The sequence below is a fragment of the Spermophilus citellus genome (assembly GCF_964194105.1).
Source record: "Spermophilus citellus genome assembly, chromosome: 6".
Classification (NCBI taxonomy): domain Eukaryota; kingdom Metazoa; phylum Chordata; class Mammalia; order Rodentia; family Sciuridae; genus Spermophilus; species Spermophilus citellus.
Genome location: NC_138187.1, coordinates 63914834 through 63931391, shown reverse-complemented (window position 1 = coordinate 63931391; position 16558 = coordinate 63914834). Strand labels below are relative to the sequence as shown.

General features: G+C 33.7%; 1 protein-coding gene across 5 annotated transcripts in view; it reads left to right on the top strand.

Moving 5' to 3' along the window:
* The window catches only part of MPP7 (MAGUK p55 scaffold protein 7), a 258247-nt gene extending 242428 nt beyond the window's left edge, over positions 1–15819 (top strand). For all 5 annotated transcript variants that reach the window (XM_081298034.1, XM_081298033.1, XM_081298035.1 and 2 more), the window contains 5 exons: positions 200–280; positions 8030–8123; positions 9171–9279; positions 11015–11158; positions 12689–15819. In XM_081298034.1, coding sequence (XP_081154160.1) covers positions 200–280; positions 8030–8123; positions 9171–9279; positions 11015–11158; positions 12689–12868 — 608 coding nt within the window. In that variant the 3' untranslated portion in view covers positions 12869–15819. The remainder of the gene's footprint in view (positions 1–199; positions 281–8029; positions 8124–9170; positions 9280–11014; positions 11159–12688) is intronic.
* The last annotated feature ends 739 nt before the right edge of the window (positions 15820–16558 follow it).

Genomic DNA, 16558 nt, shown 5'->3' with positions numbered 1-16558 from the left:
TTAAGTTTTAAAAGTAAAAAGGCAAGGGAAGAAATCCTAGTTTGTTTGTTTGTTTTATGTACAACTTAACTGGAAATACCTTTTTACTTGGAGTGCAGGATTGGGTCTATATTCTCAGTCTAACATACAGATTCAGATCAGTTATAGAAATGTTTAAATAATATTTCATTTAATAAATTTCTCTTGTGCTGTTTTTCAGGTCCTGTAGGAGTGGGTCTGAATGAACTGAAACGGAAGCTGCTGATCAGTGATACACAGCACTATGGTGTAACAGTGCCCCGTGAGTTTTGTACTTTTCAATGCTACTGTGACTGCACTAGTAGGGATTGCTGAACACTTAGAGAGCATGCACCCTCTGAACCTCCCATCGGCCCCTAGAAGTGTACAGTGACATTATCCACGTTGTACAGAGGAGGTAACAGAGGTACCATGGGTTAAGGAATTGTCCCTAGATGACACAGATGATTGGTGGGATATTTGTTAATTGCAGCTTCCCTACTTTTAGAATTTTATGAGGAATTTTACCTCACAGATAACATCAACTTATTATTTACAAATTTTCTTCTAAGTAAAAGACTCACTTTTCTATTTCCTAAAATAAGTGCTAATGTTTTCCAGAGTTTTTCTCTAGTTTTACGATTAGAAGGACCAAACCACAGAGAACTGAAGGAGACTTCTCATAATATGAACCTTTCTTAATTACCTTTTATATGTAGTAATTGGCAGATAGTGTTAAGTGGGCTTTTCATGGCCATATAGACCAAATATGGTAGGCTTCTTTTCATCACACAGAATTAGATCTATTTTTATAAAAGTGGTTTTCATAGGCATTCTTACAAATGAAATATGATGCTTGAAACATTTTGATCTCCAGAATAAATGCCATTTGACTACTTAATATGTTGATGTTAGAAAACTGTCTAAAAGGCTAAATTGAAATGTTGGCTTTTTCAAGTGGTTTTAGTAATGTCAAAAAAAAAAATCATTTGTCTATTGCCCTTAGCAATGTTCTCTAGTTTTGGAAGAGTTCAACTTTATTTTAAAATTATAGTTTTCTATTACCTCAAGTTACATCTTGTTACTACATTTTTCCAAATTATTGTTTGTAATCATTTTCAGCCGTAAGTTATAGGACTGCTGGTTTCCACCAGGGAAATGTGGAATTAGACAGTTTTTAATTCACTTTTAATTCACTTCTCTTACCGAAGTTGAATTTCAATTTACAGGTAACTAGAAAAGTATACAAATGATTGTTAAGCTTATAGGTGAGCAACTATAGAAGAAACCTGAGATGCAAAAACAGATTACAAAGGAAAAACAAACAAACTTCAATTTTCTACTGTAGATTCATCTCCATTGTTCATCTTAAATTATATAACCCTCCCAACAATGGTATAAGATGGGTGATATTTTCTCTATTCCACAGAGAAGGAAAGAGTGCAAAGAGTACCTGGACTCATTCATAGCTCAGTTGATGATAGTTGCACTTGGATTTGAAATCAGGTGTTTTGACAGCACTGCTTATGTTCTTCTCCTGCTTTTCTTTAGCAGTGCTTTCAAACTATTTACAATGAAAGCCCAGTGAGCAGTAAAAACTGTAGTGAAGATGATAAATATCAATAAGGCCATCTATCAAATGTAACCTTCTGCATTGGTTTTGGTGTTACCAAAAGCCCTAGAACAAAGCACTTTGGCTTCAGTTTATCTAACTGCTGAGATAACCTGTCTCCAAAATTGTTACAGAATCAGAAAATATCTAGAAAGATCCTGGGGCTCAGACTCTGAAAAAAATTCTCAGAGTATTTATTTTCCACTCTGATTCACTTTAAACAGGTGTTAATGTCACAGGGTCCCCAAATACCAATGGTTTCAGACATGCCTGATGATAAGAATCTCTTTGGGGTTGCAAGAAAATATATGCCTGAGACTGTGTTTATAGCAAGCATCCCAGATCATTCATAAGATCACACATGTTTGGAAAATATAACTAAAGCATCAATTAAGAATGAGGTAGTTAAGAAAAATATATTTTAAGAGTAATTTTGAAATTTCATTGTTTTGCTTTCTAAAATACTTTGGGGCAGACTCTTGAATATTATAGAAAAAATATTGGATATTAGGGAAAATTATTGCTTTGATGATTACTAGTACTGTTTGATGCTTAATGCTACAATTTTCCTTTCTGAAACATATAACATCCACGAGAATAGGTAGAATGAAAGAGATGGAACTCTTGTACATGGCTGATCAGAGTATAAATTACCATTTCAGCAAACTAAGTGGTCATATCTATGAAAGCTTCTCAAACACACTGTATGACCCAGCAATTCCATTCCCAGATATACACCCAACAGAACTGCATATGTACAAAAGACATATATTCAAATATTCTTAGAAACATATTTATCAGAGATAAAATTAGAAACTACCCAAACACCTATCAGAAGTAGAATGGAAGCCAGGCAAGGTGACACATGCCTGTAATCCTAGCAGCTCAGGAGATGGAGGCAGGAGGATTGCAAGTTCAAAGCCAGCCTCAGCAACTTGGTAAGGCCCTGAACAACTTAGCAAGACCCTGTCTCAAAATAAAATATAAAAAAGGTGTGGGGATGTGTCTCAGTTGTTAAGAGCCCCTGGGTTCAATCCTGGTACCAAAAAAAGAAAAAGGAAAAGTAGTAGTAGAATGTATAATAAATTAAGGCATATTTACACAATGAAATACTAGAACACAGAAAAAAGTAGTCCACAAGTACACAGACCCATACAAATGAACCCCACAGACATCATGTGAGTTAAAGAAGCAAGCACAGGGGCTGGGGATGTGGCTCAAGCAGTAGAGGGCTCGTCTGGCATGCGTGTGGCCCGGGTTCGATCCTCAGCACCACATACAAACAACGATGTTGTGTCCGCCGATAACTAAAAAATAAATATTAAAAATTCTCTCTCTCTCCCTCTCCCTCTATCACTCTCTCTTTAAAAAAAAAAAAAAAAAAAAAGAAGCAAGCACAGAAGAGGACCGACCTGCATTATTTCTCCATGCTTATAAATACAAAAGAACACAGCAATATGTGCTCTTCGAAATTTTGAGGAGGGAAAATTGGCCAGTAATTTGTGAGTGCTGGCAATTTTCTGCTTCTGTTAGAAGTGTTCATTACACAGGCATGTTTGAAGTGTGAAAATTCCTCAAGATATACATTTATAAGTGTATATATAACTTTATGTGAACTTTTCTTTCTGTATATCATACTCGGGTCAACCTCGCTACTGAGTCACTTTCTATGGTTTCCTCTGAAAGCAAATATCTCAAATTTTGTGTTTTTATGGATTTCCAAGTACCTGTGTTTTAGAACACTCCTTTGTCTATAGGATGCCTTACTTAAAGTTTCCAAACTATAAATGTTTTGAACTAGGATACCAGTTTTTAATTTTTTTTTTAATTTCACCATGGTGATTATTCTGGGATTTTGTTGGGGACAAGGAGGAGAGGCTAGAACTTGTTCCATATGCATTTGATTTTTGTCTTAACCTATAAGTGTAGTAGGTCAGCAGTCACAAAGTAGTGGCCTGCAATGGCCCATCTTTCCCTTTGAATCCCCTTGTCCTGTGAATTTCTAGGTCCTTCATTCAGAATCCCTCATTGTTACTGAGTTCATGAGATTCCCAAGGATGCTCATTTTAATTAGATGCTGAAATTCTTCATCAGTAAAATAGCATCAGACCTAGCTAGTTCAGGTTTGTTTATGATACACAAACACTTTGGTTGTAGACATGTACCTATGTAGTATGTTCAGCAACATCATAAATATCTTAATTACTACTTCATGCAGTTCTAAAAATATTTTTAACCCTCTAAAGAGACTCCATATGTTGGGAAAGTGATGTTTAACTGTTGTAGATTTTCAGTCAGCATGTTCTGCCAGTACAATTGGATAAAGTCTTTGCTTAGTTAATGAGAAACAAATGTGTAGAAAATTCTATTTTGATTTTCCGCAAGACTTTATCTTACGCCTACCATTTGCTCAGGGAACAATAACAAATGGTGGTAATAAAAAGGATTAAGTAATAAATAAATATAAGCCTTAATTCTAAAGCATGGTATCGTGCTAATTTTAATCTTTCAAAGTCTTAGATACTTATACATACACCCAACAGAACATTTTTGTGCTATGAAACTTATTCTTAGTTTTTATGATAGAATAAAATGTATCAGTATCAGTCCTTCATCCAGTTCCTGTAAAGGGTGTGACATTCCATAAAAAATAGCACTGCTTCTGGGTGCGCCACACGTGAAAATAAGTGTGAAAACTGTTTTCAAGAAATAAGAACTTTGTAGTAAAATGTGCTTGCTAACTAAACAAAAGGGAGTTAAAATTTTGGATATAATTTAAATTAATTGGGTTTTATGAATCCATTGCTGTTTGAATTAGCTTACTGTTTCCCAGACTTGTCACATTTTTATAACATTATTTAAATACAATTAAAATAACTGCACATACTTTAAATATGATATGATCAGTCTTAAATACATATGCACAGTCAACATAACAAAGCATTTTTATCTCCTCAAAGAGGTCCATGTGCTCTTTGCAACCCATCCCTCTCTACTCCTATTGCCAGGCTCCTGCTGGTCTGCATTTGGCTGCTGTGGGTCAATAGGAATCGTTAGTACTTTACGTTGAATTACACAGCATATACCTACTTTTTTCTTTGCCCAATGTTTCTATTCAACATGAGCTTGGGACTCATTCATGTTGTTTCATAGATCAATAATTGATCCATTTGCACTGTTGAATAATTTTTATTATGGAAATACTGATTTTTTAAAATCTATTTACCTATTGATGGATATTTAGAAGTTTCTTTCCCCACCTCATTTTTGGCCACTGCAAATAAAGGTATTATGAGGTTTGTATACAGGATTTTTGATGGTCATATGTTTTGTTTCTCTTAGGCAAGTAAGTAGGAGAATGACCATGTATCTGTGTCTTTATATGTAATATGTCACTCTTATAGGCTTATCAGTAGAAATGTATTAAGGTATTTATCTTTTACCCATTTTAGGGTAAATCTCTGCCTTTTAATGGGTGTATAGAGACCTTAACCATTTATTGAACTATGAAAATGATTTCATTATTTGTTTTTTAACTCATTATTTGTTTTCTGTTTATGTTTTCTGTATTTCATTTTCTTTTTCTTCCTTTTCTGCCTTCCTTTAGATTATCTGAAGTTTTTTTTTTTTAGTATTTCATTTTAATCTACCTATTGGCACTCTGGTTATATCTCTTTGCAATAGTTTTTTACTGGTTGCTTTACGGGATTATAATTCCATATCTAACCATTTACCATCTAAGTGGAGTTAACTTGGCATTGTTTCCCATAAAATATACAAGACTTGCAACCATGTAATTCCTTTACCCCTACCTTAATCTGCTGTAGTTATTGAATATATTATATTTGCATACATTGAAAATTCTATCAATCAGTAGTAAAACTTTTACTGAAATAGTCATATATATTTTAATGGACTTAAGAGGGTAAAGGTAGACTTCGATTTGTATTCAACTATTTGTTCTTTCTTCATTCTTGAAGATCCAAGTTTCCTTCTTACCATTTCACTTCAGCATTTAAAAATGTCCATTTTTCCTTTTAGAACAAAAGGCTAATGAATTCTATGTTTCTCCTCATCTTTATGTTGCCTTTATTTCTGAAAGATATTTTGGTTGATTTATTTCATTTCATTTATTTCTTGTTTTTATGATTTATGAAAAGAAATCTGTGATGATTTTAAATAATTCTTCCCTTATAGGTATTATATTTTCCAGCTGATTTCAAAATTTTTTAGTTACATTTGACTTTTACTGATGTGATTATATGTGTAGGCATGATCTTTTTTTTCTGAATTTATCCTGTTTGGGATCTGCCAGTCTTCTGAAATCTGTAAGTTTATATCTTTCACCAAATTTTAGAATTCCAGAATCTGCTCCAATATAATTTTTCCTCTCCTTCTAGGACCTAATTACACATACAATAGACATTTCAGCATTGGGATACATTCATGTTGTTTCATAGATCAATAATTGATTCATTTTCATTCTTGATATGGAAATACCAATATTTTTCTGTCTATTTGCCTATTGAATCCAAGTCCCTGGAGTTCCATTTATATTTTTTTCAGTCTTTGTTTTTGTTGTTGTTCAGATTATACAATTTTTTAAATATATATTTTTTTAGTCATGAACGGACACAACACCTTTATTTTTTTATGTGGTGCTAAGGATCAAACCCAGTGCTTCAGGCATGCTAGGTAAGCACTCTACCACTGAGCCACAACCCCAACCCCAGATTATATAATTTTTATTGATCATCTTCAGGTCACTGGCTCTTTTATCTATTATCTTCATTCTGCTATTGAAACCATCTTGTGATTTGTTTCTGTCAGATATCTTTTCAGTTCTAAAATTCTCACTTGGTTCTTCTTTTATAATTTCTATTTCTCTGCTAAGACTTGCATTTTCATTGAATTCAGGTGTTTCCTTTTACTTTATGAAGCATAGTTATGATAGTTGCATTAGAGTCTATGTTTTAACTTCTGGGTCTTTCAGTTTCCATCTGTTATCTTTCTTCTTGAAAATGGTCATATTTCCTTGGTTACTTTATATTGAACAATTTTAGATTGCATTGTAGGTATTGTGTTATGTTATATTAACACTAGGTCCTGATCTAAATTCTGGAGAATGTTGATGTATTTATCTTAGCAGGTAAACAACTGCCTGACACTAAGTTCTATCTCATTTATCTTTGCTCTGTTGATTTGGATCTGTCCTGGTTGAAAGACTAGTCTGAGACTGTATGCATAGATTCAAATCCAGCTCAGTTGTCCAAGGCTTTCCTACACTGTTAAGGGTGTGTTCAGTGTTTTCTATTATGCAGGGTTTAGACCTAGATTTCTTAAAAACTTCTTAAAAACTTTACTATGCTGATTTGAATCTGAACTGCATGCGTAAGGGCAAGAGTTATTCTTAGACTAATGGTTGTTCATATATAGAATTAAAGTATTTCCTTCTCGACTTTCTCCCCTCCTGGATTTCCTACATACTCTTTAACCCAAAATGACTTGGTTTCTCCCCATCCCCTTTTTTCTAGTTCTTTCACTGAATTGGCAGGACATCTATTGGAGTTTAGGCACACATTCCACTATGATTCCCTTGGAGTGATTCCTACCCTTGAGGCAAACCTAGAAAAAAAATAAAACCAAACTTTTCCCCATGCAGGTTGACCCCCTTCCACAATCTTACCTGTTTTATTTATTTTTCAGAGTACTCAGACAGTTGTCTTGGTTTCAGAGGTTTTCATTGTAATCAGTAGGACTGTGGTGTGTTTTTTATTTGCCATATCAGTGCAAAACCTTGTGTTTTGTTTGTAATTAATCCTGCATTTTCTGCTCCATTACAGTTTACTAAAAAATAATTAGAAAAAATTACTGGAATATTAGAAGTTCAATAATATTCTAAGAGGGTGCTGCTTATAACTTTGCCAAGGATAATGAATAGCACATAGAAGTATTTGACTTTATCCAGTGAAATATAAAGCACTGATGCCATAGTGCTGTGTTAGGAATGAAATAAGGTAATTTCATAATTTATAACCTAGTGGGCATCAGATTTTCTTCAGTGAATGAGGATCAATAAATAAAGATGATGAGCATATTATTTGCAAAAGAAAGGAATTTTCCTCAAAGTGTTTACCACTTTTATTTAATTATATTAAAGAACCTTCAAAATAATGAGTAATAGCACAGACACACAATGTAATTGAATTTTACCCAGTTTTCAAATTTTAATATCAGTAGTAAAATCTGAATTTATGACACTTTACTATATTTTATTAGCTAATTTGCTTATTTATAAGTTTTTAAATTCCATGTAAGATAACTGCTTCGAGTACATATTATCATTTCTTTAATATTTTCTATACTCTTTTTTTTAAAGTATGAGCTTTTCTAAACTTCTTTTTTTTAATTAACTCACAGATACCACCAGAGCAAGAAGAAGCCAGGAGAGTGATGGTGTTGAATATATTTTCATTTCCAAACATTTGTTTGAGACAGATGTACAAAATAACAAGTATGTAGAAATTTTGTGCAAGTTTTATATGACTATTGTTTTTAAGCATGTGCCTATATAGCCAGCCTGTATATCCACTTAGAGTTTTGCTGCATTTGAAAATGTATTTTACTTACCACAATAATATTTGAAGCCCATATAAAGTGACAATTCAGTTATTATTTTTTACTAATATTTACCCCTTTTAATAACTAGAGCTGTTCCATTTCTGTTAAATTGAACACATAGGTATTATTTTGCAGTATGAGGGAAGGTGACTGGTGTCTTATTGTAACTTCTTTCCAGTCCACTGATTTAATCTTAACATGTAATTTGGGTGGAATTTTATTTTTTAAATTCATGGACAGGTACTCACTATATCCCTAATCCTACAATCTGTTCCATACACACACATTTCATTCTTACATTGACACTTCAAGAAATTGAAATAAGGTTAAAGTTGTACACATACCATCTCCTCAAGCAAGCTCTAAAATCCCCCCCAACCCTGCTTGGGTTTTCCATTTGCTTAAGCATGACTATTTTAGGATGATATCAAAAGCAATGTGTGTTTTAATGCAGGATTGTGGGATTTTATTGAAACATCGAAATGCTTTCTTCGCGTTTGGCGCAATGATTGTGTTTTTATAGCACATAATCGGCTGCCCTGATTCCATTAGCCACCACCCGGCTCCTGTAGTTCTGAAGCTAAGCTTGGTTACTCCGTAGTATGCAATGAAATTTCAGTAGTTTCTATTGTTTGGCTGATTCATGGTTTTATTGCATTGCATTAGTTCTGAAAAAGGGGTGATGGAAAACATTAGAGCTCTACTGGACTGAAGTACTTTTTTTCTGCTTAAGTGTAATACAAGCAAGTGTTACTGATTTGAAAATGTAGAATAGAAGATTTTTTAAAATTGACATTCTAAAGTAGTTGGCCCTATTTATTCTATTAAACATGGTAAAAAATTAAATGTTAAGCAAAAATGTCATTTACCTATGAATTATATCTTGCCACCTATAAATTTAACTCGCAAATGATTCTGATGAGCCTCTAATTTTCCACAGGTTTATTGAATATGGTGAATATAAGAACAACTACTATGGCACAAGTATAGACTCAGTTCGATCTGTCCTAGCTAAAAACAAAGTTTGTTTGTTGGATGTTCAGCCTCATGTAAGTAAACAGTGAATATCTATAACACTGATAATTGTTTCAGGCTATAAGGAAACTGATTTGAATATTGTTTATTTAAACCTTGTTTAAATACATGCTTATTGTAAATATATCTTTGACATGATATTAATCTTGAATAAAGAAGAGTAGCAATTAAAAAAAAGAAATATTCAGAACACTTGCAACCCATGTACTATACTGCACTTCATGTGAGCATTTCGGTATAAGGTAAATATAAAGTCTACTCATATCAGTGTAATTTAATATATCTTTGGTGGTGGTGGAGGAAGCCCACAATATAATTAGGAAATATTAGTGGAGGGAGCTTAAAGATCTGTGTTTGTAACTCTCATTCATTTCCAGTCAAGTTCAGTGACTTTTAAATATTTCTGTGTATTTCATATTTTTAAAGAATAGATTAATTCACATATGATGTATTTTTATGTTATGTATTATTCTAAGTGTTTATCATTTTTAACAGTGGACATTTGGTTCTCAGTCCTCTGTCTTTGATTTGAGTTTTGTAAATGTCCTAGAAACCTAAAACCCTTGCTAGAGTTATGAGACTTTTCCCAGGAATTGTGCTGGGCAAGATCCCTTTAACAGTTGATCTTTGTCACCCTGGGTTTTTTGTTTTGTTTTGTTGTTTTGGTTTCTTTTTTCTTTTTCTTTTTTTTTGTACTGGGGATTGAACCTAGGAGCACTTAACCACTGAGCCATATCTCCAGCCCTTTTTGTATTTTATTTAGAGACAGGGTCTTGCAGAATTACTAAGGAACTCGCTAAGTTTGCTGAGGTTGGCTTTGAATTTGTGATCCACCTGTCTCAGCCTCCCAATCCACTGGGATTACAGGCATGTGCTGCCTCACACAGCACCAGGGAACTCTTAAGAACATTCCAGACTGAGGATGCCAAACCCAAAGCATTTTCCTGGTCCTCCAGGAGCCCTAGATTGTCCTTCTACCAGTGGTGGCACCCTGAGGCACACAGCCTCCACTGGGTCTGTTTATTCCTGGAAGCTCACAGTGTAGTTTCTGCCTCTCCTCCTAGTGCCTGTAGTACCCCTCCGTCCCCTGCCACCTGCACTACCCCCACTCCCCACACTCCCTCTGCTGCCCACACATAGCCCATTGCCTAACCTTTAGGTGATGCCTATCATTTATATTCATATTTTGGAAGGACCTGACACACAGTTCAAGAACATTCCTCAGCCCTCACCCTTCTGTCGGTTACCCTTGATGACAGGTGAGTCCCCAGAAGCAGAGTGTAAACAACATAAGACCCTTGCTGAGGGAATGCTGATGCCATCACAGACAGCAGGGGCCACCCTTATCACTCCCTCTGAGGGGCAGGTGTGAAGGACTCCTGCTTGAGATCAGGAGAGAGCCATAGGGATGGTCAGGTGACTTATTATATTATTAGTACTGTTATTATCATTTACCCCGTCACATCTTTTGGTATTTGCTCTAAAAGCCAGATCCGTGGTGTTTGTAGCTACTTGTGTTCAACATTTGTGATGATGTATTTCAGACATTTTAAAATGAAAGTTGCATTTTCCAGCTTTTTTAGAGAGGGACATTTGTCACCTTCAATTGTCAATAACTGAATAATAATAATACATCAAAAGACCTACTGACCTTAATTAGAGAATAGGTTTAGAAATAAGTTAAGAAAATGAAATAATTCATAAGGTTATGAGGAAATACAAGAAAAAAAATTATTTTCTTCCTTGTAGACAGTGAAGCATTTAAGGACACTAGAATTTAAACCCTATGTGATATTTATAAAACCACCATCAATAGAGCGTCTGAGAGAGACAAGGAAAAATGCAAAGATTATTTCAAGCAGAGACGACCAGGGTGCTGCAAAGCCCTTTACGGTGAGTACAAAGATGTTAGATGGTTTCTAAGCAGTGCGTAAAAGCATACGTGCATCTGTGGCTACTCAGGAAGGCTATTAAAGACAAAGCTGTGATACAAAAATCTGTAAAAGGTAGAATTGTATTTAGGTACATATTTTGAATTATTGCACTATTAATTTCTTTTTGTAATTCTGTGAATGCAGCTTCATATTAAATTAACTATTTTAGTATGTTATTATATGTATATATTAGATTTTTCTAGGCCAGACATTTATTAAAATTAGGTTAATTATTTTTCAGATTAGCCTTACATTTAAAGATAAAAGTATCCAAATCAGTTACTGCTCTTTCTTAATAGTCTAAATGAAAAACATAATAACTTGCCTATTCTCCTGGTATCATATTTAGCACTATAAAAAGAAAAGGCACCATTTGAGGAGAATACTAGTAGACTATGTTATTATCTAACAGTGCTATTCGTATTTCGTAGGAGTGTTATTGGAAATGGTGACTGTGATATGTCAGTGGTTACACTGACTTCTGGCAAGGCTTTTTATTGTTTTTGTTTTTAATGTTCTCAAGATAATGTATTCTACCTTTGGATCAAAATAAGTAAAGAAGTTAAATGTTAAGAACACCCCCCCTTCTATTTAACTTTAGTCTCTATTAATCTGTATACTTTTAATTGTGATTATAAATACAGATTATGTTTATGATTCCCAATATTTGATCTTTTTTCAAAATGCTAACAGTATCTATTTATGCTGAGTAAATGTTAACATATGATATTAGTTACTCAAGGTTTTTGATTAACACTAACGTTAAATTTTCTATTGGGAAATCATAGGTGATATTGCAATGTGGATTCTTAAATTATTTCAGTATGTGGCAATAAAGAATTATTATCTTGTTATAAATTTAAAGGTTTTCTTGGTAAAGATAAATGATAATATGTTCTTGGGATTTGTCCCACTACCTTTATGTATATACTTACATAGCCTTAAATTTTATAGCCAGGTAAAATAACTTCCTGATGTCAAAAAATGTGGTTCTTGAAGCACTTCGAATGAGCCAAAAGAGGGATATACTAACTATTCTTTTATAACGTATCCATCCATGAAAATGTTTGTGTTGTAAATTCCTTCCTATGCATAAACATAAATAATGCCACAAACCAATGCATAAGAGTCAGCAGTTCTTTTTTCCTCAAGTAGCTATTTTAATAACCACATGACCATGAAATGATAAGTTAGTGACTATATATCCTGAAATTTAGTTAAGGTGGGAGTTTTGGATCTTCTCAGAGGAGTTTAGTTATAAGCAGATCAGAGAAAAGAATATTAGAGGTTATGACATCTGAAGAACTAGTGGTTAAAGAAGGTAATTTTTATTGCTGGATGAGGTGAAAGGCTAAACCCAGAACAGTATTAGGTAAGGATACTAATGCTAAAAACAGTATTAGGTAAGAACTGTAGAATGTTTACAATGGTGTGAAATGATGTAAGTGCCTGGTTAACCAATTTTTTAAAAAAATACTTCCTTTTGTAGGAAGAAGACTTTCAAGAAATGATTAAATCTGCACAGATAATGGAAAGTCAATATGGTCATCTTTTTGACAAAATTATAATAAATGATGATCTCACCGTGGCATTTAATGAGCTCAAAACAACTTTTGACAAATTAGAGACAGATACCCATTGGGTACCAGTGAGCTGGTTACATTCATAATTACAGGAAGTTTCCACACTTGTGTGTGTATGTGTTTTGTTTTTAATAGAATGCATGATTAAATCAGTTGCCATTTTGGTGGTAGAGTTTTTTAATTATATCACTATCATAGATGTATAATCTTTGTAAAAATTGAATACTGGTTTAGTTTGTATCTTTTCACGGCCTTATTTAAAATACGCGTGACTCTAAAATCTAAGAATCCACCTTTGCTCAGTACTATATTCTGAGCAAAACTTTGGACCTTCCAGTTCTCTTTAATATATCTCTATCTGCAAAGGGAGGTTGAATTTTTTAAAGAGATATAGCTAGAGACAATATATATAGACCTTCTGTACTTCAGAAGGTCTCAGACGTGGCCACTGCTATTTAATCTGTATGTCCGTAGTTGAAGGTATTAACTGAACAGTTTCAAGAACCTCTACAGACATGTCAGCTCTGAATTTTCAGGTGGTCACCATGGACTTAACTGGGCTGGCAATAAGACATAGTCTTCTTACTACTTTAAGAATGCAAACTTTTTCTTATGTCTACAAAATACGTTCACAGTGTGTACATTTTAAAATCTTAGAGGAGTAACTGAAAATTTACCTTGAGTGAGTGACCTCATATTATAATTTTAGAATAGTCCTTACAAGTATGTATCAGTGACATAACACGTAAGAAGGGAAAACAGAGGTTTTTTTTGTTTTGTTTTGTTTTTTAATACAGGGGTCTCTCTCTATAACCCAGGCTGGCCTAGAATTTACCATCCTCCTGCCTCACACTCCCAAGTAGCTGGCATTACAGGTGTGTGCCACTACACCTGGCACAGACAGTAGACTTTTAAAACTTATTATAAATATAACTCATAACCTTTCCATATGGTATTAAGAGTGGGGAAGAAATAATTATAAAGGACAGTTTTATTTGTAAATTCTCAGAATACATTGCTGGAGTCACCAAAAAGGTATTTTGAGAAGGCTTTGGATTTTCCCAATAAATTATAAAAATGTTATTCCTTTTCTAAACTATGTAAAATATGTTTTATATGTTAGTGATACAGTTAAAAAATGATCATTTTTTCAATTTGTGCAGTTGATCACCATATATGTAAATTGTGCTCTGTTTTAGAAAACTTTTTGTGTAATGTAACTTTTGTCACCAGATGATTCTTAACACTGGCCATATACCATCTTAACCTAAAGAAGTATAAGAAGGGCTGGGGATGTAACTCAGAGGAAGAGCACTTAGCTAGCATGCACAAGGCCTTGGGTTTGATCCCCAGCACCACAAATAATAATATTAATAATAAAAGAAGAAGTAGTAGTAAAAGAAAGACCCTTATGTTGTAAAATATTTAGATAGTATCTCTCGTCTTTCTTTGGTACTATTGATCTTCAGAAAGTGAATTATATAATTCAAAATACTACAAATGTCTATAAGTTCTGTAAGAAAACATGTCCTGCTATTCTTGCATGTAGAAAGATCTTGCCAATCAAAACTCACTGCATCTACGACTTTCATACAAAAGAATTATTTTTGTCACTTTGTAAAGAATTTAGATGTCACATTTAAAAAATATAGAATGTAGTAAAATTTTATATATTTATGAAATATTTGAAAGGCATATTTTTTTAATTATCAAATGGGGCTCTCCATAAAATAAATTGACTATATGTAAAGATATCATAATTTAAAATAGTAGTTTTATAGATCAAGGTCAACATTCCATGTAAATATTTGACCTTTACACAGTTAGATTCACAAGTACATTATATATACACTGCACATTTGGTAGCATTCATCACTGGATTTATTTCAGACATGTCTAATTACATACTAGAAACAGGAACAAAAACTACTTCAATAGCCCTAATACATAGTCACATCCGAGGTAGTCAGATATTCAGACTAAATCGTATTTAACAACATAAACCGGGTGAGTTCTAAATTTATTAAATACCAAGCCATTTCATTAAAAAAAATGAGGGAAAGGTTACCAGATCTCACATTGTAGCCATTCTTAAAGGTATATGGCTCCTCTAAGAGAAGTGCAAGTCTGGTTTGGGTAGAAAGCATGGAATCATGCTTTGAACATTGGCTAAAATTTCCAGTGAAATGAGACTTCCTATAAAAAGAATGGTGGGAAATGTATAATAGTATAGGCAATCTTCTAAATAATTTATTCATCCTAATTTCTTTACTCTGAAATATCTACATTTTTTCCCCTGCATTTCCAGATAAATGTCTCAATTCATTACTTTAGGGATAGAGATAGTGGAGGGTAGTGGAAACTGAATCCTTCCAGGTGGTGGTGGTGATGGCTACATTAGGAAACTACAACTCTACAGATCTTTGTCCTTTTTTGGACCAGAACTGAAAAAAATGTTTTTAAAATAATGAAAAGAAGGACAATTTGAAAAATCAGGTAGTATACATAGCCTTATAAGTGGTGTTTGTGGGTGCTTAGAGATTGGATTAAAATTTAATAAGGCAGGCCAGCTCCAAGGACTTGTTGATAACTGTAGCAAAAAGGGCCTGGATTCTGTCCTTCACCCTCATCCACCATTGCCCCTGAGGAAAAGATCACTGTACTCCCAACATGGAATGTCAGCCACTATTTGACAGAAGGGGATGATTAATTTTCAACTGTGTGTTTTAAAATCCAGAACCAAGAAGGAAATTCTTTTTTCTCATGATTGACAAATTAGTTAAAAATAAAAAAGGTACAATTGAAATACAAGTTTTTGCTATGGTTTTACTAGTCAGTGTAGAAATTCTTAGTATCTTTAAGGCTGACATTTCTTGTATTGAGTAATGATTGAATGTATCTAAATCTGACAAACTGTAAACTCAGATTTATGAAACTATGTTGTTAAAATATTCCTGAAGATAGATTTTTATTATTTATTTTCTTTTGGATAAGAAAGGACAATGGAAAGCCCTTGGTTTTAATAAAGTATCTATAAACAGTATGTGTACTTGAAAATTCTTTTTGCACTTGAATATTCAATTTATACTGTTTTCCATGGTAGGACAAATTCTTTTCTGCTGTGATATGAAGTGATTTATTTCAATTTGGCATGTCTAAAATTAAGTTTTCTGTTTTTTCAAACAATGCTCTTATCAAAGTTGTTGGAGACACCAGATTCACTAGTCTTGATCTTACCCATAAATACCACAGCATAAAGATGTGGAGAAATAGAGTGGTTTGGATGATCCGGGACCATCCATGATGGGAACACACCTCTCCTTCCCCACTGCCTTTTCCCCCACCCCATCAGGACTGTTACATCTTCTTCCTGACCCAGTTATGCAAAACTGAACTTGTTCAGCTATACCTATAAGAACACACTATCTTCTCTTATACAGGCAGATATTGTTCTTGCTGCAATAGTTCAAGCCCTGCTTCTACATAAAGATTTTATAATGACGTACCAAATAAAAGTTTGGGATTTGCCAGGCACTAAAGCATATACCTGCAATCTCAACTACTCAGGAGGCTGAGGCCAGGAGAATTGCAACTTTGGTCCCAGCCTGAACAACTTTGCAAGACCCTGTCTCTAAATAAATTTTAAAAAGGGATAGGAATGAAAACTTGTTTGTAGAACACTTGCTTAACATGCATGAGGACCTGGGTTCAGTCCCCAGTTTTGTTGAGAAGCAAGGATATATATTTTTTCATATATATTTTATGTATAATTAATT